Raw genomic sequence first — 26178 nt, forward strand, 5'->3', positions numbered from 1 at the left:
AGTTTTAGTCATCTGCAAATAAAATCTTAATGAAAAAATGAATAAAGTTTAAATTTGCCTAATTAAGCTTGAGGTTTAGTGTGAATTGGTTTGGGGGGGGGGGGGGGGGGTTAGGAGTCAGAATGGTGTGTGAATTATTTGAATCTAACTGGAATTGCAGATCTGTATCCATTTTTTGCACCTTGCCATGTTTTTACTCTTATTTGGTTTTAAGAGATATAGAAATAAGATGCTGAAAGAATACTAATTACTATAATATTACACTCAATCCGTATATTGCCAAACAGTCCAATTCAGAGGTCCTTCTAGTAGAGCTGGGTTTATATCCACTAATTGGCTCATATGTTGACTTCTGACTTCTCATTTTTTCCAATGAAGGGTGATATTAGTACAAGATTTCTTTTTGACTTGTTTTGTTTTGTGTTTTTTAGTTCGGGGAAATGCAAAATAAAGATAAAGCAAGACATAATGTTATCACGTAAAAAAGAATTCTGCTTTATTGGTCCAGGGAGGAAAGGGTTTTATGTAAAACCTTGAGGAGACTTTAGACAGCACAGGCACAATGTGATTTTACTGCTGTGTTATGTTAAAAAGTACCTGTCATTGTGCTAGTTTTATGATGAATAGTATGCCGATTCTTGCTGCACAGCAATTTCTGTAAAAATCGAATGAAGACAAAGGCCTTAACATCTAATTTCCTCTCCATTCTTTCATTAACTGATTTTTTTGTTACTCTGTGGGGTAAAGAACAACAGTTTTGCAGTGCAACAAAGACTTTAATAAAAAACACAATCAAACGCACGCATGAGGTAATATCCAAATGGATCTTTTCAAGACTGTTCAATTACTTTTAATGAAAATCTGTGTTTACAGATGGATTACACAAATTGAAGTAAACCCTCTTTTTTCTCCTCTTTTACTGGGTGCATTTGATGAACTCAAATCACCACTTACTTTCTTATCTACCCTATATGAATGTATGCACACTAGACTGGCATATTATTAGCAACCTTTTCCTGTTTACCAGACTGTGGAAATTTATGCTGTTCATAGCAATTTACAAACCATCCAATGTTTGTGTTTAGCACCTCTTCCCCATTCGGTGACTGTCCATGAAATAACAGGAACACAAGAGGGGGATCTAAACACTTTGTGGCAAGAAAAACAGGATAGGTAGCTATGAATGTTCCTTGGAACCATGACAGTCGATCATGTGAAAAGACATTGTTGTCAGTTGGCTGTCGGCGTTTCATGCCAGTTGATGCGTAACATCTGCAATAGTTTTTTAAAGGGTTAAATGGAATTCAAAATGATTAGTTGCACTCAGAGCATGTTACATGATGAGCAGACCATTTAAGCAGAATGCAAAACACTGTTTCCAACGTTTTTCTGGGGTTTTTTAAAGGCAAAAGTAGGCTAACCTTTTCTAATCCTGCAGTTTTAAAGCTGAAAAGTGGTTAAAGACAAAGGGATTGATAGTCTACTTTAGCCCTTTAGTGAGGTGTGTGCGTGTGTGTGTGTGTGTGTGTGTGTGTGTGTGTGTGTGTGTGTGTGTGTGAGAGAGAGAGAGAGAGAGAGAGAGAGAGAGAGTCGGGGGTGACAGTAAGATAATCTCTTTTGTGTTTTTGATCCCTAAATGTGGTGGTTGTGTCCCCTTATCCCAGCTACTTAGTTTCTGCTATGCGTAAGTGATGCCATGTACTTAGGCTATGAAAAGCAGGTCAGTATGACCACTGAGAGAAAACCACATGTGCATCGCATGGATAGCCGTGGGATTATTCCTCACAAAATGTCTTAATTCCACTGTTCACTAATGATCCAGGGAAAATGCCCTCTAATCTCCATTCCATTAATTAAAAAGAGCATGAGCCAGTAGAAAACCTCACCATCTGCTGCAGTTTCATTCCTGAGAACAGATTGTGTTTTCAGTTTTAAACAGGGGAATGGGGATTTTTTTTTTCTTTTTTTCTGAGCAAATGGGTGAAGTAAGCATTGAGGTGGGTAGTAAACATAATGCAACTGCTCTATTTAAGTACTAATACACTGAAATATGTTCGGAAAAAGATGTTTTAAACAGTAACAGTGCCTGCCAGGGTACTTTGATGGGGTTTGCGCTTATTCATAACATTTTTACAGCTTACAGACTTCGCAGTCAGAATGACATTAACCTTTCGAAACTTCATTGATGTTTTGCCATAAATGAATATATACTGATTGTTTTTCCCTTTTATTTTCCTCTAACCTGACAAAGATTAAAACGAGATTCTTACACCGATGTTATTCTAATAAATCGTTATCACAGTTCCATTTTTTTTTTATAAGATAACAAGTTTATGAGTTTCTACACGTGTTATTAATTTCTCAGTCATTTGTAGCAGGATCATTTTTGTTCTCTTTTTATTTCCTTATTTTGATATAGTAAAGGCATTTTTTGAAAATCTGAAAGTAGTTTGATTACATTGCACAATTATAACTTTTTGCCAGTTTTGTGGGTTAGCGTGACTACACTGCAGTAAGGTGTGCTTATGTCCGATTTCATTTCACTTTTATACTCTGTTATAAGAAATTGAATGTTGTACTTTTGACCTGCAGTCAAAGTCTAGAGACTGTGACATAAATTTGATCAGGCTAGTAGGCGAAAGATTATCCCACCAGATGTCGTTTCTCCTCTATTGGAACAGTGGGGCCAATAATAAACACACACACTCACAGACACAGTAATCTGAGGCAGGCGAGTAGCCCTTGCGCGTCCCTTTCTCTCTTCTCTTCTCTTTTCTCTCGGGCAGGCAGTGGCTGTTCCAGTCCAGCCAGTGTCAAGTTTTATCCCGGCTGTATGTTGGACAGTTCAGATTCAATCATCTTTTATGAGTACACTACAGACATAGTCCTTGTGAGTTGCCGAATTGCTTCTGCCTACAGATGGACATACAGGGCGCGATGAAAAGACTGAGTGGGAAATGGCATGTAGTCTACTATTTGGCATTGTTCATGTATTTATTGGATGCAGTCTGGGGACAGATACGTTACTCGATCCCAGAGGAACTAGAGCATGGAGCTTTTGTTGGCAATATTGCAGAAGACCTGGGTTTGGATTTGGATAAGCTCTCCGCGCGCAGATTCCGGATAGTCTCTGGCACTAAGAAGCAGTATGTGGAGGTAAATCTGGAAAATGGAGTTTTGTTCGTCAATGAAAGAATTGATCGCGAAGAACTGTGCGAGCAGAGTTTGTCCTGCTCTTTTCACTTGCAAGTGGTTATAGAAAACCCACTGGAACTCTACAGGGTAGAGATAGAAATTTTGGACGTGAATGACAACTCCCCTAATTTCCCGTGGACCGAATTTAATCTGGACATATCAGAGTCATCTGCGCCAGGTTCCCGTTTCCCACTTGAGAGCGCACAAGACTTAGACGTGGGATCCAACTCCCTCCGCACCTACTTGTTAAGTGTAAACGAACACTTCTTCTTGGATATACAGACGCGCAGTGACGGCAGTAAATTTGCAGAGCTAGTTCTGCAAAACCCGCTGGACAGAGAGCAGCAGAGTGCGCATCAGATGGTGCTCACGGCCGTGGATGGAGGCGCACCGGAGAGATCAGGCACTGTGCAAATTGACATCACCGTTCTGGACGCAAACGATAACGCGCCTGTGTTTGATCAGTCGTTTTACAGAGTGAGGCTGGCCGAAAACGCGCCCAAAGGTACAGTTGTTATAAAACTTAACGCTTCCGATCTTGACGAGGGTTCCAACGCTGATATCAGCTATTCATTCAGTGGCCACGCTCCCATCAAGGTGCGCCAGCTTTTCAGCGTGGATTCAGAAACGGGGGAGATCAAAGTCAAAGGAGTGATAGATTATGAAAAGACCAGGATGCATGAAATTTATGTCCAGGCTAAAGATAAAGGCCCATCTGCCGTAGCAGTTCACTGTAAAGTGCTGGTCAGCGTTTTGGATAAAAATGACAACCTCCCAGAGGTGATCTTAACATCTGTATCCACACCTGTGCAGGAGGACGCTCCTCCCGGGACGGTAATAGCCGTCATAAGCGTGATGGACAAAGACTCAGGTGAAAACGGGAATGTGGACTGCGAGATTCCTCATCACGTCCCATTTCAGCTCCACTCGTCATTTAAGAATTACTACACTTTGGTTACCTGCGATTTTTTGGATAGGGAGGCAGTCGCGGAGTACAACATCACTCTCACTGCCCGAGATATGGGTTCCCCTCCTTTATTCACCAGGAAAACAATTTTAGTGCAAGTGTCTGATGTGAACGACAACACGCCGAACTTTAAACAGCCTTCGTACACTGTGTATCTGACAGAGAATAACGCGCCGGGGGCGTCTATTTGTGCGCTGACTGCACTGGATCCCGATTCTGGTCAAAATGCGTACTTGTCATATTCAGTCCTAGAAGGTGACATACACGGAATGCCCGTGTCCACGTATGTGTCCGTAAACTCAGACAACGGTAACATTTACGCGCTGCGATCCTTTGATCACGAGCAACTCAAAAACTTTCAGATCACGGTTCAAGCTCAAGACGCGGGATTCCCGCCTCTGAGCAGCAACGTTACAGTGAACATCTTCATTTTGGACCAAAACGACAATGCACCTGTTATAGTTTCACATGTTCCGCAAAACGGCACTGCGCCCAGCGAAACTGTGCCCAGATCAGTTGACGCCGGCTATCTCGTTACCAAAATCAGCGCGGAGGACGCAGATGCGGGTCAGAACTCGAGGCTTTTCTATGAGATGCTCCAAGCAACAGACCCGAGTTTGTTCAGCATTGCTCTTTACACGGGCGAAATCAGGACGATACGCCAGTTAGTGGAGAAAGACCCCACGAGGCATAGACTGGTCATTCTGGTGAAGGACAATGGTCAGCCACCCCTCTCGGCCACAGTTTCCATCATTCTGTCAGTGGTTGACAGCCTGCCAGATTCCCCGCCCGATCTGGGTGACCTGTCACTAAGCCCACATCACAGCACCAACTTTACACTGTACTTAATCGTGTCTCTGGGCGCAGTGTCCTTCACATTTCTAGTGGCTATTATCGTCCTCGTTGCGGTGAGGAGACTGAAAGGCAGACCTTCCAACAAAGAGTCCAAGTTCCCCTCCATCAGCTGCTGCTGCTGCTGCTCTCGTTCAGAAATATCCACTACCACAGAGGTGTTCAAAAAGTCCAACTTAAATGTCCGCATGTCCACGGGCGCGTCAGAGGTAAACAGCAATGGCGCACTCCCCCAGGTCTATTGCTACAAAATGTGCCTGACACCGGAATCATCCAAAAGCGACTTCATGTTCCTAAAACCGTGCAGCCCGGTAATGTCAGTTCAGCAGAATAATGCCAAGAGCACAGACTACCTGACTTCTGGATGGAGCGCGCTGGACCACAATGAGCTGTCCAACAAAAGAGCAGCAACCCCAAACGAGGTAATGTGCTGAAATGAAGTGAATGAATACACTAAGACAGTGCTTTTCCTTCTCTGTCTTACTATCCACTTTAAGGCATCACAAACTATATCCACTCTGTCATGTCTCATCCCAGCCCTCTTCCTGCCATGCTGCATTTTATAGGCCTTCTACAGGCATAACTGCCATAAAACATCTAATATGCTGGGAGAAGATGGAGCAAAATCATTTACTTTACTTTACTGATGGTTTCCAAACACATGTATGCTAATCTGTAAAATCCCAAAGTCAGATTAGGTGCTATTATGTATGCTGTGTACACGCATACACACACACACACACACACACACACATATAGATACATTTACATATAAAGATACATACATACATATATTATATACTTTACTACTTTATTTTATTCATCCCTTTTTTTTGGAATAAAACAAATGAGGTTGACTCTACACCTAGTAACTAATGAAATAGAAAATACAGCCTCAACCCTGTACCTTGTAGCAGTAAGCTACCCTGCTGTTTGGAAGATCACAGTGTGACAAGGTGTGTAACACGGGCATAAAAGGTGCTGCAGGGATAAAAGAGATACACGTTTTTATCACCAACTTGAAGCTATCTTTTGATGTTAACACAACTCCTGGCGCATTTGTGCTCTAGTCAGCAGCATTAGTGTCTGCACCTCACATTAGCCACATATTCTCAGATTAAGCAGTAACTCCTTTATCACTTTTCAAAGCCTTACTTTTATGTTTGACAGTCGCAAAAGATATGTAAGACAGAAAAAAATGTGTCACAAGTTTAAAGCTTTAAACTGACTTTCTGTTGGCTTTCTCTTAACGTCAAACCTATCCACCGCTGACAGCCAACAAGACTACACCTACACAGCAGTGTTCTCCCTGAAGTTCTCACTGATATTCAAAGTTTCTTTATGTTTTAAACTGGCAGCTCAAGTATTCAAACAAGGACTGGACGTGGACCAATAACCAGCGCAACTCGGCATACAAGAGGTGAGTACATAGCTGATTCAGTTGGGCAAACACTCACACACACACTTGAATTTACACTTCTGTTATTTCTCTTATCTTTCCAGGTATAGCTCAGCAAATATGGAGGGCACGCTTTCACGCCAACCAAAATTTGACTCTGATGGGTTTTCCTGCTCTGTGGCACCACAGTACTGGACTTGGGGGAACCACATGAATGGTGGGTGGTAGATGTGCAATTTTGGCACATTATTGTTCATGTAAACGAGGGTGGCGGTGTGGCTGGGATTTCTGTGCCTGAGGATTTACTGCGACATTAAAAACCAAAAGGGAGATAATACCAGGCCCCTAAACCGGGGGAATTTTAATGCATCAACATGAGGATTATAAGTCCCTGAAAGAAGTGTTATTTGCACAAAAAAAATTAAGAAAATGCCTTTAAAACCGCCTTATTCAAATCAAAAAGACTGTATTTAAATATGAAGAAATAATCTCCAAAAGCAAATTTTAATGCATGCATATTTTTACAGACTGCAAGATGCCTCTTCAAGAGGGAGCAGCTCCAAACTATTCATGGACTAACAAGTCCACACAGCCTCATCCTGAAACACCGGACTACCAGCACAACGTGTACATTCCGGGCACCACAACTGGATACAGCACTCTGAAGCTGGCACCAAGAGGAGAACTGGACGTATACAACACCTTCTCCACTTTTGGAAAGAAAAAGAAATTCATCTCAAACTATGAACAATCTTTTGACAAAGATGGCAGTCATATAAGTAATTCTATATTTAAGTAATCCAAAACGTCAGCGAGGACATGCCAAACACTTGTTGTCAATGTACTGGTCATGTTTCCGTAGCTTCTCTGTGTGTCAAAGCTGTGAATAAACTACTGTAACTGTGCTAGCAGTACCTTTCATAGGTTTCTATTAATAGCCAGCATTTAACAAATGTACTTTTAAGGTGTGATTTATTTTCTAAAATATAAAACTACAACTGTTTTACTACGACAATAAAAGGTTTGTGCGACTAGTATCCTGCATGTCTTTATCCATTTACTGTCCATAATGCACAGGCAATGCAAAACAGTATGGAAATGTACCGAAAGAGAAGTCGAGAAAAGCAATGTAACATCTTTTTTTTTTAATTAAAGCAATTAATCTGTCAAATATAAATAAAAAAGAGGATTAAGTTGAAGAGTGTAAGCACTGAAGCTGTACATCTTACACTGAGGGATTTTGTTACAGGGAATAACATCACAGCTATAATATATTTCCTCTGTCTCATGCAGTCGACCATCACACTAACACGTCACAGTGAATTGTTGGTGACATTTTGAAGGGCAATAACGCCAGTGAAGTGATGCAGATCCTGTAAGGTTATGGCAAAAGACTTACAGCTCCTGGACAGTAAGTGGAAAGCATAAGAGCACATAATTCACTTATGGGTTGCATGTATTCATGATGTATTCATTATTAGTGGTTGGGCTTGTATATTAATGAGTGTTTACATAATTATTCTTAGTAGGAATTATTACTCTGTATATATGCTATGTACAGAATAAATGAATAAACTTGAGACCAGCTCAAAAAACTTCATTTGTTTTTGTTATGGGTTTTTTTTCTTTTTTTCGGGGGGGGGGCTCTTTCGACAAAGCTGCTACATTTTTATGGCTATGTGAAGAACCAAAGTTAACTTTGGAAGTTAATGTGACTCAAAAGTGATGGTCACTTTCACCATGAATAACTATGCACATGGGGTAGCTCAGGTAGTAGAGCAGGTCAACTAGTAATCTGAAGGTTGGTGGTTTGAACCACGTCTGCTCCAGTGTGCATCCTGAATGTCTTTGGGGAAGATACTAACCCCAAGTTGCTCTCCAGTGCCCCAGTGGGGGTACGAATGTGTGTAAATGTTAGCGTGAATGAGGTAAACCGCTTAGAGTGTTCAGATAGAGTACAAAAGTCTTATATAAGATCCCATCCATTTACATCAGTGCACTATGGTGTAAGAGTGAAACAAATAGATGTTCTTTTTGCTACCTATTAAAAGACACCACTTCAATGTGGTCTTCCATTAAAACGCTTTTAGAAAACGATGAGTAAAAATCTAATCTTCACATTAAATCAGTTGTTCTTTGCCAGCTGCTGACACTAATGCTGGGCTCCACTGGTTCCAGAGGTGAAGCATCCAGTCATATTTTAAAGATAAAACTATGATGTGTTTGGGCATATGGCTTTGAATGCCTTTTAACCTTCTTCATGAAGCTTTCCTTAGTAAAGACACGGCTTTTAAACTGCACTGTGGGAATTATCCACAGGATCCATTGTCTTTAACTGAGCTATTACAGGCTAGTGGGTTAATCATGGGCTAGGGCCTGACTGCCTCAGTGAACTGCTTCAAGCTGAGTGCCAAGGGCCATTTTGGACTCTGAAAATCAAGTCATGAGGATAAAACCTGGAAAAAAAAGAAAATTTTACTCTGTTATACAGAGACTATTAGGAATTTAGAAAACAAGTCCAATTATGCCCGTAACAACATCCTGCCAGAAATTACAGATAACGAAGCCAAGATTTATCTTTGACTGTATCATAACCAAAAACAGCCGAGCTTAGCAGTCCCATGTGCTCTAAGCAGGGACAGACAGCATATGCCCAGCTTCTGCTCTGTGTAAAATCTATTCACAGCCAAATCTGTGCTGCTTTATTTTCATTTATCTCCAGTGACTATTCCCCCCACCAATCCATAGCTCCCACATCTCCAGCCAAGTGCAGGGATTTCATCTAATCTCCACCAGAGGGCGCGTTTACTTCATACATCTCTGGTGTGTTTTGGTGTGTCTTAAATGCGTTAATAATAATAAATATTAAATACGTTCCTGTTTCTTTTAATTGGTAAGTTAGTTGTTATGTCTAATTTGTGGTTTGATAGGAAGTGCAATATATATATATATATATATATATATATATATATATATATATATATATATATATATATATATATATATATATATATATATATATATATATATATATATTGCACTAAGCTAAGATACTGCGCAGGACCCTCAAGCTCCCAGGCCTCTGGTAGAGGACCCGAGCTTGAAGGATAAACCGCCCGCAGGGGCGTGCTGGGTGTTTTACAGGGCGTTGTTGGAATGCTACTACGCAAGTAGTATATATATATATATATATATATATATATATATATATATATATATATATATATATATATATATATATATATATATATATATATATATATGGGAACCATGAAGAGGTACTTGCAGAGGGTCAGGCAAGTCCTGAGGAGTCAGCTGAATGGTAAGAACAAGATCCGGGCCATCAACACGTACGCCCTGCCCGTGATCAGGTACCCTGCTGGGGTAATAGGCTGGCCAAAGGAGGAGATAGAAGCCACTGACATAAAGACAAGAAAGCTCCTTACCATGCATGGAGGGTTTCACCCCAAGTCCAGCACCCTGAGGCTGTACGCTAAGCGGAAGGAAGGGGGCCGGGGACTGGTGAGTGTCAGCACCACAGTCCAGGATGAGACAACGAACATCCAAGAATACATTGGGAAGATGGCCCCAACTGACCGAGTGCTCAGTGAATACCTCAGGCAGCAGAAACCCAAGAAAGAGGAGGGAGACGAGGAACCATCATGGAAGGACAGGCCCCTGCACGGTTGTAGGGGTTATATACACTATATACACTATATACACTATATACACCTTTTGTTGTGGGCAGTCTGAGGTACACCTGTGCACTACTCATGATGTCAGATCAGCATCCTGATGTGGCACACCTGTGAGGTGGGATGGATTATCTCAATATAGCAGATGTGCCCACTACCACACATTTGGACTGATTTGTGACCACTGTTTGGGAGGGATGGTTATATTGTGTATCTGGAATGAATTTTAGGTCTCTACGTCCATCCCATGGGGAATGGGAGCAAAAACAAAAGTGTTGCATTTATATTTTTGTTCAGTGTATATATATATATATATATATATATATATATATATATATATATATATATATATATATATATATATCAGTGATTGAGTTATCAGTTGGTAGAAAACCTTGCAAGGGTTTAGGAGTGGAATAAATTCATGTTAAGGCTGTTATTTCCTGTTACATATAAAATAACAAAAGATGAAGAAATTTTCTTAAAATTTCCTTAATAATTGAAATAAATTTTTATGAAAGCCTAATAATAAAGCCTAATAATATATTGATATAATATATTATATAATTATTGATCAGTGTAGTGTTCAATCTATGTTAGATGTACATCTTTGGAAGTCAGCACTGATTCATTGATAGTGCAGCTTTTTAATTCAATTATGTAAAACAGACTCAAATGAAATTTTTAATTTATGTTCCCTGAAGCACATCTCCTTTCATTTGAAAGTTTTACTACTATTTCCATTATTTTAAAAAATTAAAACCTGAATTGTGTTATATTCTGAGAAGTTTATGCCTCATTGTTTTTGTTTCTTTTTCCAAATGTTTTAAAAGTATATATTTGAAAACTTTGCCAGGAGAAACCAGAACAAGGCAAGATCCTGAAAACAGAGAGATATATCTGAAAACAGAAATCCAGTATATAAGGCAAAAACAGATGTTTTACCACTCTGAGTTGGAAAGTTAATATTTGTTATGACTTCCTTTTTTTTAGCCAAAAAAAAAAAAAAAAAAAAAACATAGCCAGAAATTTCTTAAACAAGCTCTGTTGTAATTTTTCTAAGTAGTCTTCAGGACTGGTCCTCCAGTCTTCTTGAAGGACATTCAAAGCTCTTTTTTGGACGTGGGTAGTCTCTTGTTCTGTCCTCTGTCAAGGTGATTTCACACTGTTTGAGATTACTGAAAATTAACCTGTTGCCAATCAGATGTTTCAGATAGTCAGATAGTATTTGCACAGCAGGTCATTATTTAATGGTTCTTTTCTCCCTTCATATTTTGTCAGTTTTCACAAGTTCTGCAAGACCACTGAATGAAACACATCATCAAAGCATGACAGAACCTCTGTCATGGTTTACAGATGGCTACTGTTGTACCTGGCCTCCTTACATATTGATGAGTGAGTACATACATACATACATACATACATACATACATACATACATGTACATACATACATACATACATACATACATACATATAAATAAATTTAATTTTTAAGCTTGCCACTTGCAAGAAATGTGAACAAATTGGTTCTTTGCTTGTTGTCTGTTATATGTAGACACAACACTGGTTAATCGGTTGAGGAGGATGCTTTTGTTATGTTTGAATGATTCATAGATAGTGTTTAACAAACAAACAAAAAATGCTTAGGTACAAGGACTGCTGAAAACGCAAAATGAAATGAAAAAAGTATCCAGTTATCATGGATATATACATAATTAAATAATACATTTAATGTGGATGGGAGGATGGGGTGTGAGGGGGGGCACTTTTCAAATTAGGGTTGGTTCAAGACTTTTGCACAGTCCTGTAGTTGTAATCTTTCTAGCAAATGATTAAACAAGCTGAAACAAACTGATTCAGTAAATCTCTGTTCCTAATTAAGGCTCAGATGGCGTATGTGGTGCTTCTTGTTACGCTTGGTGAGGAGCTTGATCTCTTCCTCCTCTTGAGTAAAAGGTTAAAATGAGTTAACGTGTCATAATTAATTAAAATTAATTAAAACGCAAAAACAGTGGGCTATGTGAAGCTGCTGCCCTGGCAATCGCGGTTATAAGTTGAGGAAAACAGCCAACAACAGAAGGTATGTAATGAACTATATTTTACTTTCTGCACAGACTCAAAGTCAACTCATGGAAAGATTGAAAGAATTCATGATAGTAATAAAAACATAACAGTGTTTACATATATGGCACAGGAGCAAAGTGTTTGAGCAATTCTTTCAAATGCATTAAAGACAACATGGTGTGTGCTTTGCATGTACAGTGTTTTCTGTAATTTTCTGTGTTGTCACTGGATGGAGCCAAAGGAAAAGAGAGAGATTAAGCATCACCCTCATCTTGTCATCTGCCATGTCAACACAAAATGGTTTAAGCTTGCAGAAAAAGCTGACAAGTAAAAATATGACAGCTAGGAGAAATAATGAGAAGCACTGTATGCTGCATAGGCTGTATTAAAGGGGGAGACTGAAGCTTCTTTGCAGTAGCTTAGCTCAAAAGGAAAAGGAAACTTTGCATCACAGGATTAGTAGAAGAGACTCAGGCTGCATGAAGACATGGAGGTAAAAAAAAAGAAAAGAAGCTAAACTAAAGGGTGACGGGTTGCCTTCACTGACATCTCATCAGTAAAGTTAGTAAAAAAGAAGAAGAAGAAGAAGAAAGACTGCATCTCCAGTTTAAAATAACACTTTTAGATGGTTTTAAAATATACACGAAACAAAATGTGACCATTTAAAATGATTAAAGCTTTTATATATATATTTTTTATATGCCTGGATTTTCAAGTTGGACTCTTTGTCCTTATTGCAAACAATCTTCTGTTTTTCCCCTTGCTTTTGGAACTTTAACCTTTGACTGAATCATTACCTCCATTTAGCATATTTTTTAAGAGCTTGACTCTTTTTGGCCATTAATAACAGAATAACCCTTTAAAAATCTTTCTTGTTGCAAATGCAAGTTGCATTTTTCAGTTGCTCAAGCAAACTGAAAAAGTTTGCATGGGCCTCTATGGAGCAGTTTCACTGGAAATGCATGCATTAAGTGGTCAGAAGGATACTCTGTCATGTTTGAATGTTTCGTGGATCCAAATGATTTATTAAGTGATTAGCTTTTTTCACTCCAAGTGGCAGCCAAAAACAAAGTCCACAAAACCTTGGGGCGACAGCAGAGGGCTGTCTTCAGAGAACAGCCTGGAAAAGAATGCAAAGGGACAATGAACTAAAGCAAACTGAAAACAGACACAGGAGGAGAGGATATGCGAAACACCAGGGTAATGAGATACTGCTGAAACTAATCCAAGAAGACAAGAAACCAAGCTGGGAACAAACACAAGCGACTGAAGCTGCCCAAATAAAACAGGATGTAACAAAATGAGGGCACACCTAACACCGAAACTGAGATTAAACCACAGACACATAGAACACAATAGGGCAGGAAAAGTGAAACAGTAACTATATTTAATGATTAAAAAAGTAATCATATCTAAAACTAAGAAAACCTGAAAATAGAATCAAAAGCAGAACACGAACAATGCACATGATGCACACTGATCCGAAGATCGTTTGTCCCTTACACATACATTGGAAAAAGAACTCTTGTAAGATGATGGATACTTTTTTTTCAGAGCATCCGAAATTATTGTTTGTTTGTTTTTTTCAAGCTGTTTAATTCATTTAATTTGGCTCTGGAGAGTCTGTAACAGCTGCATGATTATCTTATCAGAGGCCTTTCATGTGTGCTGGGAGCCAACAGAAAGTCAATCAGTTCAGCAAATGAGGGTCTTGGTTGCACATGTCCTAAATGAGAACTAATGTGCATGCTCACGGGCCTAAAATGTGGAAGCAGATGTAAGTACCTCATGGAGGACCTTTGGTATATGCACTGATAAGCAACTTTCATTCAAATGAATGAGGCGCTGTCCTGAACTGCAGTATCCACTTTTCCTCAGCTCACCCCAATTGAAGCCCCATTCTTCATTCAAAGTCACTTTATTGTGTTTTCTTGTTGTTGTTTGGGTACTTACAAAAAACATTACATTTCATACATACTCTATCCATTTGGGCACTTTGGTACATTTTTCTTCTTCGTGTGGGTGCCTTAGGTTGCACTGTATCATGTTTACCGCTGAGCACCTTTGAGGGTCATAAAAAGCATCTCCTTCATTTCTTTGTCAAGTAACAGTGAGAGCTACAGCAGATAAATTTGGCAACACCTCCATGGCGTCCGTTTCTGACATCCATTCCTTTTCTTCTGCTTCTCCACTTCAGAGGGGGCCTGGAGTCTATTCCAGCTGTCATAGGGTGAAAGATGGAGTACACCGGGGTACACCGATATACTGGACAGGTCACCAGTCTGACACAGGGCAAACACAGAGAAAGAGAGCAACAACATTCACACTCACATTGATGCCAAATTTTAGAATCACCAGTTAACCTAACCCCAGTAACTGCCAGTCCCTGACAGAACCCACGCAAACATGGGGACAACATGCTAACTCCACACAGAAAGGCATCACAGAGCGACGACGGTGATGAAATGAACATGATTTTAAAAATGAGACATAAAGGGATATGATTCTGTTAACTCTTCTGACTCAATTGATTATATTGTTTGACTTTCATAACAGGCAGCACGGTGTCACGGTGGTTAGCACTGTTGCTGCACAGCAAGAAGGTCCTGAGTTCAATTCCTGAGTGTGAATGGTTGTCTGTCTTTGTGTGTTACCCCTGTGACAGACTGGTGTACCCCGCCTCTTGCCCTATCACAGCTGGAATAGGCTCCTGCGACCCTGAAAAGTGGAAGTGACTGAATGAATGGACTTTCATAACATCAGAGGACCAGAGATGAGCAAACACATGCTCACCAAATTTATGATTTTTCTAAAGCCTATGATATGCTCTTAATCAAAGACGCTGCTATTATGCAAAGAATGAGTTAATTATCAAATATTAATTTTAAAAAATACATTAACCGGAACTAGTTATTATTGCTGTTGTTGCTGTTTTTTCTTTGTTTTTTTGTTTTTTAATCCAGTCAGCCATCTGTCAGCCAGCCATCCATTTCTTTTTTTTTTTTTTTTTTTTAATCAATCAATTATTATTATTTTTTTGCTCTATGCTCTATTAGACAACACATGATGCAAGCTGTTGCACAAAATGCCAAAAATATTCTTTAAAAAACACAAAGAAAGAAAGAAGGGTTCCATATGGGCACCCTTTAATTTCACTGAGGAGACCTCGCCAGTCTGCTCAAGCCCTGCTCAGACGTTGCATACGCCCCTGCAGAGCAGAGCTGTGAGAGCCCCCCCTCTCCTCCTCCAGCGGCACTGTGCTGTAAATGGCCTGCTGCAGCTACAGCTACAAGTCGTGGAGGCAAGAATGACACCGGCGCTCCCCTACATCAAGACAACTTGAGCGTAAGAACGGATTTGTTTCATTAATTCCTTTAAAATAATAATAAGATATATACCAAAACACGATGGCGCTTATCCCTGCATCTTTACGGACACGGTTAGTGGTGGGTGTTTTTTCGTTCTTTGCAATGTGGGGATTTGCGCTCTCCATCACTCGGTACTCTATTCCGGAGGAAATGGAAGAGGGTTCCTTTGTTGCTAATCTGGCCACAGATTTGGGTCTGGATATTCGCAGTTTGGAGGAGCGCAAAGCAAAACTCGATGTCATTCACAGTAAAAATTACCTCGACATCAACAAAGATACGGGGGAGCTGGTTATCCGCGAGAAGATAGACCGGGAAAGCATATGCATGACTAAAACAACCTCGTGTTTTCTGAAAATGGATGTCATACTTTCAAGCCCGGTTCGCATTTTTAACATCGAGCTGGAAATTATGGACATAAATGACAACGCGCCGGTGTTTCGCAGAAAGACAATGCACTTAGACATTTCGGAGGCAACCCTTCCCGGTGAGAGATTCTCACTGACAAACGCCGTGGATGCGGATGTGGGGGCGAATTCAATCAAGACCTACTATCTCAGTGAAAGCAAATACTTCAACATCGACATCCAGACCGGCAGCGATGGCTCCAAATATGTCGATTTAGTGCTTAGTGGTAATTTGGACCGTGAGGAGCATGCTGTTCACGATTTAATTCTAACCGCTGTGGATGGAGGTGTGCCTCCTCGCTCCGGCACAGCCAGCATCATTATTAACGTCCTGGATATCAACGACAACGCCCCCATATTCAGTCAGCCGGTATATGCAGTCAATGTCTCGGAGAACTCGGCAGCAGGAACGGTGGTCATGACCTTAAATGCAACAGACTTAGACGAAGGCACAAACGCCCAGTTGGTATACTCACACACACTGTACACATCGGAGAAGACACAAGAGCTATTCTCACTTGATCCAAATTCAGGTGAGATCAAGGTGAAGGGGGTGATCGATTATGAAGAGAGTCAGAGTTTTGAGATGCACATACAGGCACAGGACAGAGGGACGAACCCTCTGTCCGGACACTGTAAAGTCACAGTGTTTGTGACAGATCTCAATGATAATTACCCTGAAGTGACTATCAAGTCTCTGAAAAGTTCGCTGACTGAGGATGTCTCTGTAGGGACGCTGATTGCAGTGGTCAGTGTGAGCGACAGGGACTCTGGAGCCAACGGAGAAGTGGAGCTCTCTCTAAATAGGCAAGAAACGTTACCGTTTCTCTTAAGCAAGTCCTCTGAGGGTTACTTTGAAATGCTAGTGTCAAAACCACTGGACAGAGAGGTAATAAGCAAATATGACATCATACTGAGAGTGACAGACAAAGGTGTGCCACCCTTATCGGAAAATGAAACCATCACTTTGGAGATACTGGATATCAATGACAATGCACCTACATTCTCCCAGTCGTTCTACACAATCCATGTCATGGAGAACAATCCACCGGGGGCATTATTGACATCTCTGAGCGCATTTGACCCAGATCTGAATGAGAACCAGTACTTGGTTTATTTCATAATGGAGAAAGAAATCGTTAACACTTCTATGTCGATGTTGTTTTCCATCAATCCTGAGAATGGTGATCTTTATGCCCTGAAGACCTTTGATTATGAGAGAGAAAGGGACTTTCTTTTCCACATTGAGGCAAGAGACTCTGGTGTTCCCCCGCTGAGCACCAATTGTACCGTGCATATTATTATTCTGGATCAAAATGACAACACCCCTCTCATAGTGTCACCTTGGCGCGCACAGGGCTCTGTTGTAGAGGAGGTGATACCGAGGTCGACTGATAAGGGACATTTGGTGGCCAAAGTGATCGCCATTGATGCAGACTCTGAGCAGAACGCCAGAGTCACATATCAGCTACTTCAGATCAGCGATTCAACCCTCTTTAGCCTGGATCAGTACAACGGTGAGATCCGGACAACAAGGATGTTTAGTTACAGAGATCCAAGACAACAGAGGCTGGTAATTGTTGCTAAAGACAATGGTCAACCTTCTCTTTCTGCTACTGTCACCATCAAGATATCAACAGTGGAACATGCAATGGCCTTTTCAGAGACTACAGAGCTTCCACTAGACTATGACATGTTCACTGACCTAAACCTCTATTTAGTGATCGGTTTAGGAGCCGTGTCCTTTCTGCTACTGATAACCATCTTAGTTATTATTGTGCTCAAGTGTCAAAAACCAAAGCCAAAGGCCATCAAGATCCCTCCAGCCAATAGAAATAGCGTGATCAGCAGGAACAGCGTGATCAGCCAGAGAAGCTCCACTATCGCAGATTCCACGCTGATCTCCAGCGATGCCTACTGGTACAGCTTGTTCCTCGCAGAGACCAGGAAGGGCAAAGTGGTCGTGAGACAGCCCATAATTCCCAAAGGAGCTGGGTATTTTGTTTCCAGCATACCCAGGAGCATAGGGCCAAGTGAGACCACAGATTCCAGAGCATCAACACTGGAGGTATGTAGAAATATCGGATGGGTTTGGTAAAAAGCTTAAAAACGTTGAAATTGCCCATATGGAAAAGATATATATAAATCTTATAAAGTTTGTATCTGTCTTGTGTGAAACTTGTATGAAAAGCATACAAGCGTGAAAACACTTGAGTTGAAGTTTCCTTCAACCTGCATTCAAGTATAAATCAGAAATACTGTACTTATACTCGACAACATTTCAGAAGTAAATATTGCAAGTTTGAGGTTAATCCTGAAGTGAAGATTTTACCAAGTCTCGGGATCCCCTGAAGGAGGCCAACCTCTGGCTTAGTTTAAACTATTGAACTGTATATAAATCAAATGACGTACTGTAATATGTAATAATGTGTCATTTTTCAGTGTGTTTAATAATAATATTTATGAAGGATTTTGAATGTTAATTCAGGCTGTTTAAAAGTGTAGGACTGGTACTTTTACTTGGGCAAAGGATCTTAGTACTTCTTCCACTGCAGTGACTCCTCGCTTGTACTTTGAAATGCATTCAGGATGACACGACTGACTGAAAAATCAAAGCGCTTTCTATTATTTACCTTGGGTCTGTGTCATGGGTCTGATGGGCTAGTTTTCTCTGCAGTCTGAAATCTGATATGAGTTGAAAATAAAAGTGGGGCTAAAGTTTTTAGAATGGATGAATTTGATAATGACTATAAGTAATTTCATTGACATTAATCAAGTGAAATGTATATTGTAATGAATAATAATGCACCTATTTTCAAAATTATTGGAAATAAGTTACAAGTAAGAGGACAGCTCAATTTATTTAGTTTAGTTTAGTTTTTTCATCAAGCATGTGTTTCTAGAGCAAATCATCAGTGCTGCTATTGCATAATTAGGCCAAACAAGTCCACCCCACAAAAAATTGTCACTTTTTGATGTCTTATGTAGCATGTAGGTCATGTACTGCAGATGCATAGCACAGAATAATAGCATAACTGGTAGGTGCAAGAGGGGGAGTACTACAAAGAAGATCAGACGTGGGAGGGTTGTCTTCAAGGACAAGCGAGATGCCTCTTGAGTCTCTAGCAGTGTTCTGGCACACTGTAGACTATCAACAATGCATGGATGCTAAAAAAATGATCCAGATGTTGTTTCTGTTTGTACAGCTGGACCTGCAGAGTAAACTGAATCGAGTGATCCGCTGAATGATCAGCATAAATATGCATGTTGTACGGGGGCATATGGAGGGAAAGAGACAAACACCCATGTATGATGTGGATGTATTGTGAGCGTGAGTTCGAGTGTCTGCATTACCACTGAATTTGTCTCTTTTTTTCTATTCTTAAGTACTCAAAATGAAAGGAAGTCCATTCTACAACTGGAGGTATGCTGGTTGCTAACTACATCTGTAGAGCCACTATAATTGTGTAGACATTTTCTATCTCTTTCTATTTGGTGTTCGTTCTTCGTTTGGCTCTAAAAATTTGGATTTTATACAATTTTTTTTTCTGATTCTTCCTTTTTTTTTTGCTGAAATCATTTCCCAAGATATTTTCCTGATTAAATAGAACAGGTTACACTAGCCCACAAAAAAACAACACTCCCCTCTAATTCACTGCTACTGTGAGCATTAAAATCTAAATTGGCTGGTCTCTGAAGTGAGAAAACCATGTATCAGCTTATAACAAGAGCTGAGATTAGAATAAAATTGGCTGCTTGTCAGATCTGTGTTGCGCACATCTGGCTAGCTTGGTAGAGATTCAGGGCAAAAGTGATGGCACAGACATAAAAAAAGGATTAAAGAATGAATTGCCCTGAGTGGATTCTCAGCATACCTGAGAGCAGTGACTATATAAACTCAGATCTCCACATATAAACTCTGTTAGGTGACGTTTTAAATGTCGCAAATGAATTATGCCCTATTCTTTTCCCCCCACGTCAAAAAAACATTAGACAGTTTAATATTGGCATACCAAAATACCAAATAGCACATTGTGATGCTTGCTTGTGCATGCTTTAGTCACACCTTCTGCTTCCCTTATTTCAGTTAATGACTTTGATATTTTATTTTAGTCATGTATGTTAGTCAAACAAATTTTTTTGTATTTTTAAATTTGTAGATTGATTTTTTTTTTAAACAAATTTAAAAAACAATCCTGATTATGATTGATTTAGTGACTTATCTTTCAATTTAAAAGTCCCTAACGTCTATTGATATGTCAATGATGGTGGCAGTAACCAGTCACGATCCACTGTTGCATGAGTGAGGACTTTCTGTAAGTTTATATTAAGACTTACTTCCTGTGTTGGCTAATTCTATGTTCTTTCTCTCAGCAGGGGCCCAGAAGAGAACTGCCATGATATAATCATCTCTTCATGGGAGTCTTTGGCTAAAAAATCTTCCCTGTGACTCACAAAGAAGATGTAAAAAAAAAAAAAAAAAAACAGAAACAAAAAAAACATCTGCTAGTCCCTCTGCTCCAGCTGTTCTTTCTCTCTGCTTCCTCCATTGGCCACTAACCACCTCAGCCTTCCAGCTTTGTTAATCTTTTAAGCATGAATCTGCATGATTCTACAACTAAGTATTCAGACAACAATTTGAAATAGTTTCTGGCAGGATATGTGGACATTACTGAGCAGACCTCATGTCATAAATCATTCCCTTCATGATGTTCTGAAACTTTTAAATAGACAATTTTGCCTTTTTTCTCCAGAGTTTAAGCTGAGTGTTGTAGTTGTAGAAACCTTCAGTACTTTGCAATATTCTTAAGTTCAAGTCAGGCAGCATTTCATATAAGCAAGAGTTCAAAATATGCCTAAACCTAAATATACAAGTGAATCAGGGTGAATATGCTTCTTCCATAATACTGATATAACATAACTGCAGCTGGTTATGTCACTGATTCAGCCTTTTTGTCTTGTTTCTTTTTTGGTTTTTAATAAAACGTTTCTACTCTATTATGGGTCTTGCTGGTTAGTAAGATTCATATGCTTTTAGTTGAGCTGTTTTCACACATGTGCTCCAGAAAATATTGAGAGAATTACTGAAGGACATTGTCTACAATTGCCCTTTTCACATGTAGCATGCAAAAGGGGAATAGTCGGTGTCAGATGCTTTCTCATTACCAGATAGACGAGAGTGCTGCCTTGGCGGAGTGTGCAGAAAGCACACTTGCTGTGAATTCACTGGGCAATTACCTGCTCTAGTCTCAAATGGGTGCATTCAGATGTTACATGGTGTTTTTACTAAAGAGCTGTCAGGGTAAAGACTGTTAAATGTCCAAAATGACATTTGCTTTCTCACGTAGAGCTCTGCTGGTTAATGCTGAGGAAAGTTTAGGCCCACAGTGCAAGTGTGAAAACAGCTGTAGTAAGTTTCTAAGAAAAAGAGCAAAAAAAAGATTTTATTCAATTTTAAATTTTTTAAACAGTATTTGTTGTACTAGAGAAGTTATGAATGTGTCAAAGTGATGAAAAAGAATGAAAGATAAGAAAACTAAAAAAAAAACAATCACATTATAGGTGATACATTGTTTCTCTTTTCATTTGATTGTAGATAGATTAGTCGTATAGGGACGATAACAAGATTACAAAAGTTAACTAACAACAGATTTACGTTTTTTATCTGAGGTGTATGAGCTACACAAAAATATTGAACTACACAAATATTGAACAATTTTCATTTTCACACTGTAGTTTGAGCTTGTCTCATTACGTTGTACTAAGCAAGGGGTCTGGAGGAGGGGTGCGCTTACACCTCTTTTTTTTTTTTTTTTAACTGAGGTAATCACAGAGTGGGGTGAGGCCAGAGTGGGGGACATGTACAACTCTCAGACACAATGAACCGTATTTTGAAAAAACACAATCAAATATCAAATGTCAGTTTAACTGTCTGTGAGAAGATTTGCTTATTACAAGCTATCATCTCTTCGGGCTCATTTCCTTAAAAGTTCACAGTTCAAATAATAACTGTGTTCACTCATTGCACAAAGTGCAAATTGATTAATTTAATATGAAAACAAAGGAATAATATAGAGCAAGTATATCCAAATGTATTTATCTTTGCCAGGGTACAAAGGGATATCAGGTACAGGCATGGCAATTTAGGAATATTATTGTTTTTATATATTTTTTGGTAGTAACTTTTAATGCTGCTTTTGTGAGCTTATTTGAGGGCATTTTTTGTTGCATATTTGTAGTTTAGTGTACGTAATGTTGTTTTGATGGTGTACATATTAATATATAAATAATAAAACTAGAATACTTCTCTTGACCTCAAAAGTAGCGCTGTTGCACTACGAATAAGCCCAGGACTTTCATGACTCAGAAACAAGGAGCTTATTAATACCACTTATTAGGGTGCTAATTGATCAAATGTAACTGTATGTGGTAAAAGTATTGGATTATGAGAAGAAGAGCGCAGTGTTAATTATGCTCACAGCATTAAAGTGCAGACTCTGCAAGTTCAGAAATCTGCTGAACCCATACGTGGAGCGTGAAAAGCATTAAGCAGATGCCAGCACTTTGAATCTGAATCTAAATGTGATCGGAGCACTCCCTTCAGTAATGCAGTGAAGGTAGAAGATTTCAGGAAGTATCAGTCTTCACATTTAGAGTCAGTGAAATTGAACCTCTCTTCCTCTCTTTTGCACCAGGCTTCCCAGACATAAACACATCTTTCTGGCTGTCTGTCAGGCTAACGATGTCACGTAATAAACGATTTCTCACTGTGAAGAACGTTTTATATGTTTAATTCATGCCTGAACCAATTCGAACAGTGTTTAAAATGATTTTTTTTAGAATTGCACATACGATGAGCTCTTTGTGTGCCTTCTGCATTGTAAAAAATAAACATGACTGTTGATGAATGAAATAATGGCATTCCACTAGTATTACAAATTACACTGACACCCATGATACAATACCTTGAATTTCTTGTTGGGTGGGGCTCAGCCTTTTGGTTTCAGAGCAGGTTTTCAGTTAAAAACAAAGAAACAAACAAAAAAAAGCAACAAAAAAAAAACCATGCATTTACTGTAAAATGAAGTGCTTTGTACTTTGTTTTTTCTACAGTAGACTTTTTTGATATTTTCTGTATTCACTGTGACTGAATGGCACAGGAGGTGCTTGTGCTCAGTATTGTAAACGTGAGTAATTCTCATGCGTACACAGCTCAGTTTTTTTTTTTACTTTTCTCCTTCTCGCTTATTTGCCAGTCAGATTGTACAGTATGCTTTGAGAGTCGCATCAAATGTTAGCCAGTTCCATCCCATTTAATGAATCAAAGACAGTATGGGTGAGAATGGTCTTGCTTTGTTTTCAAGTCTAGTCAATTGTCAGATTTTGATGTTGCTTATTTGGCTTAAATGTTCTGCCTGATCATGCTAGTTTGAATAAAGCTTTTTAATCTGTCTTTCTATTGTTTCTCTAATGAAGAATGAAGCTGAAGTGATCAGAAGTGACTTCTTCAATATGATGTTCTCTCTTCCCCCTCTTCCTTGCTCTCTCAAATTCCCTCACATACACACATTTTGACCCAGTTTCTCTTTATAACGCTCTGTACTAATTCTTGGAAATTGAAAACTAAATAAAGGAGATGCGCCTGCAGTTCAAATCACAGAAGCAGACAAATAATAGCTTTGTCAGGATTAGTAAAAGCCATGAGCCAAATTGCAGTAGTCTGCTCTTCGCTGTGGCCACACAGGGCTTTTAGTTTGTAGTCCTATGGCAGACTCATGTATGAGAGTACTGTGAATTTGTATCACTAGCTATTGCCACTGCTATCAATAACAGCAAATTTCTATCTGTTATCTGGCTAAATAATAACAACTTCCATACCTGGATTGATGTGATTTACAGTGTCTTTCACAGTAATGATCTGGCTTGCTTTTCAAACAAAATCAATACCTGTATATAATAAAACTATTAAGGATAGTATTGACTGAAATCTAGTAGATTTGGATAATAAAATTGAGAAACAGTCCTGTGTCTCAGCTGTATGCTGGTCAGTTCAGAAATACAGCACCTTGTAAAATTACACAATACTATAGAGAAGGCCCAAAAGTTCTTAAGTAACTTGTGCTTTAAAAGATCCTGAAGTAGGTCAGTGCAAATGAGCAGTGCAACTGTGGCTACATCCCATGTGCTGAGTGCTGTTCCCGCCAACTCTTCCCTCAGGAGAGCTACGTTTTTTAAACCAACGCAGTCCATGTTATTGAAATTGTTGTGCAACCCACCAGTGATAAACACGAGCAGAGTGCAACTACAGTTCAAAAGGGTACTTTTAATCACACTGGTTCCTAGAATGTTTAACTGTTTTACAATGTTTATAAGTACTGTACTGCACAAGGTCATCATACTGTAATTAAAAGGTAAACCAAAATCTAAAATGTAAATACAAATTAAAAAGTAGATTTCAGGAGGAAAGAAAAGATTTTGTATCCTGACAATGTAAATTGTCAGAAAGACTAAACTGAAACAGTTCCCACCAGTAAAAAATAAACTGTCATGATTCACTCTGGAAGCCAAAACCTCTGATAACTGTGCTGCAGTATTTAGGGCAGCACTGTCTAGCCACCCAGCTCTGATCTGTTTAGGGATCCACACAGTTTCAATGCAATAAAACTGGTGACCTGCCCAGGGTGCTCTGTTCAGTGATTCTTGTCCCACCGTGAACCCAAACAGAGCAGGCAAATGTGGAAAATCAAACCGATGTTAGGTTAGGTTAAGTGTTTTCAGAGTGCACTTATAGTGAAGCAGCAGCACTTAAAAAAACAAACTCCTCTCTGCTGTAATCTGTAATGTAGTAGAAGTTGTTTTGGGTTTTTTTTTCAGACAACTTTGTGGTCTGAAGAGGTATGCAATTAAGCACCCCATTACACATCATCACCACTTTTTTCTGCAATGCTGCAGTGCTTCCATATCTAATGTGTGGGCTTCATTATAAATCATTTTAAAATCTATCTGCCTCACAGTAAAAAGAAATGTTTTTGTTTGCAGCTAGCTCATCACACAGCACTATATCGATCCGTTAAGTGTGGCAGTGTGTTTTAATCTTCAGTACTGAGATACAATATTCAAAACAGAGCTTTGGGGAAGCTGCTTAAGCATATTTTTACCAGATTATCTGGACTGACTCAAGTCTATATTTTGGCCACTGTAAAAGCTTCTTTTAGATCAGCTTTAGATCAGCTTCAGTGTGTGGATTTGCATTAACTATAATCAACCTAAAACAATTCTCCTTTTTATGAATTAATGTGATTTTGATTTAGTTGCTTTAAACACATGTTTAAGCAGGGTTTTTTTTCTCCAATAAACAAAGTTCAAAAAAGGAGTCAGTGACCAAATATTATACCTAAAATATAAAGTAGACATCTGGTGCCTACATTGTGGATCGTCCACTCTAGATAACTCTATATAAGCCCATATTATATTCCCAAAAAGTATTCACTCACCCATCCAAATTTTTGAATTTAGATGTTCCAATAAATTCCACGGCCACAGTTCTATAAAATTAAGCATGTAGGCATGCAGACGGCTTCTACAAACAAGAATTGGTCACTCTCAGGAGTTCAGCGAATTCCAGTGTGAAACTGCAGGATGCTACCTATGCAACAAGTCCACTTGTGAATGTTCCTCACAGCTAAATATTTCACCGTCAGATGTTAGTGGATGTGTAACAAAGTGATTGGGAACAACCGCAACTAAGGGCACATCAAATTACAGATCGGGGTTAGTGCACAAGGTCGACAACTTTCTGCAGTCAATCACTACAGACCTCCAAATTTCATGAATGTGGTTCCATAGCCGAGCAGCTGCATGCAAGACTTACATCAGCAGTTGCAATGCAAAGTGTCCGATGCAGTGATATAAAGCACACCGCCACTGGACTCTAGAGACGTGTTCTCTGGACTGACAAATCACGCTTCTCTGTCTGGTAATCCAATGGACAGATCTAGGTTTGGCAGTTGCCACGAGAGCAGAACTTGTCTGAAGTTTGGTAGAGTGAGGGATTATGGTGTGGAGGTGTGTGGAGGCCCCCTTAGTCCCCCTCTTAGTTGACCCCCTTAGTTCCAGTAAAAAGAACTCTTAATGCTTCAGCATATCAAGATATTTTGGACAATTTCATGTTCCCAACTTTGTGGGAACAATTTGGGGATGGCCTCTTTTCTTCCAACATGACTGCACACCAG

At 39.4% G+C, this 26178-nt stretch overlaps 2 protein-coding genes across 2 annotated transcripts; both read left to right on the forward strand.

The window, feature by feature from the left end:
- The first annotated feature begins 2937 nt into the window (after positions 1-2937).
- On the forward strand, positions 2938-7212 carry LOC146623893 (protocadherin-10-like). Its single transcript, XM_085364858.1, has 4 exons — positions 2938-5436; positions 6373-6434; positions 6518-6630; positions 6941-7212. Exons 1-4 carry the CDS (start codon positions 2938-2940, stop codon positions 7210-7212), a joined length of 2946 nt encoding a protein of 981 aa, XP_085220984.1.
- Positions 7213-15491: 8279 nt separating this feature from the next.
- Positions 15492-20347, forward strand: LOC146623894 (protocadherin alpha-C2-like). The gene is made up of 3 exons (XM_085363492.1): positions 15492-18014; positions 19334-19370; positions 20321-20347. The coding sequence occupies exons 1-2, from the start codon at positions 15582-15584 to the stop codon at positions 19343-19345; spliced, it is 2445 nt and encodes an 814-aa protein (XP_085219618.1). The 5' UTR covers positions 15492-15581; the 3' UTR covers positions 19346-19370; positions 20321-20347.
- The last annotated feature ends 5831 nt before the right edge of the window (positions 20348-26178 follow it).

The sequence above is a fragment of the Diplotaxodon limnothrissa genome, linkage group LG10, assembly GCF_057381915.1.
Source record: "Diplotaxodon limnothrissa isolate DT_005_m linkage group LG10, D_limnothrissa_male_GT1.1, whole genome shotgun sequence".
Taxonomy (NCBI): domain Eukaryota; kingdom Metazoa; phylum Chordata; class Actinopteri; order Cichliformes; family Cichlidae; genus Diplotaxodon; species Diplotaxodon limnothrissa.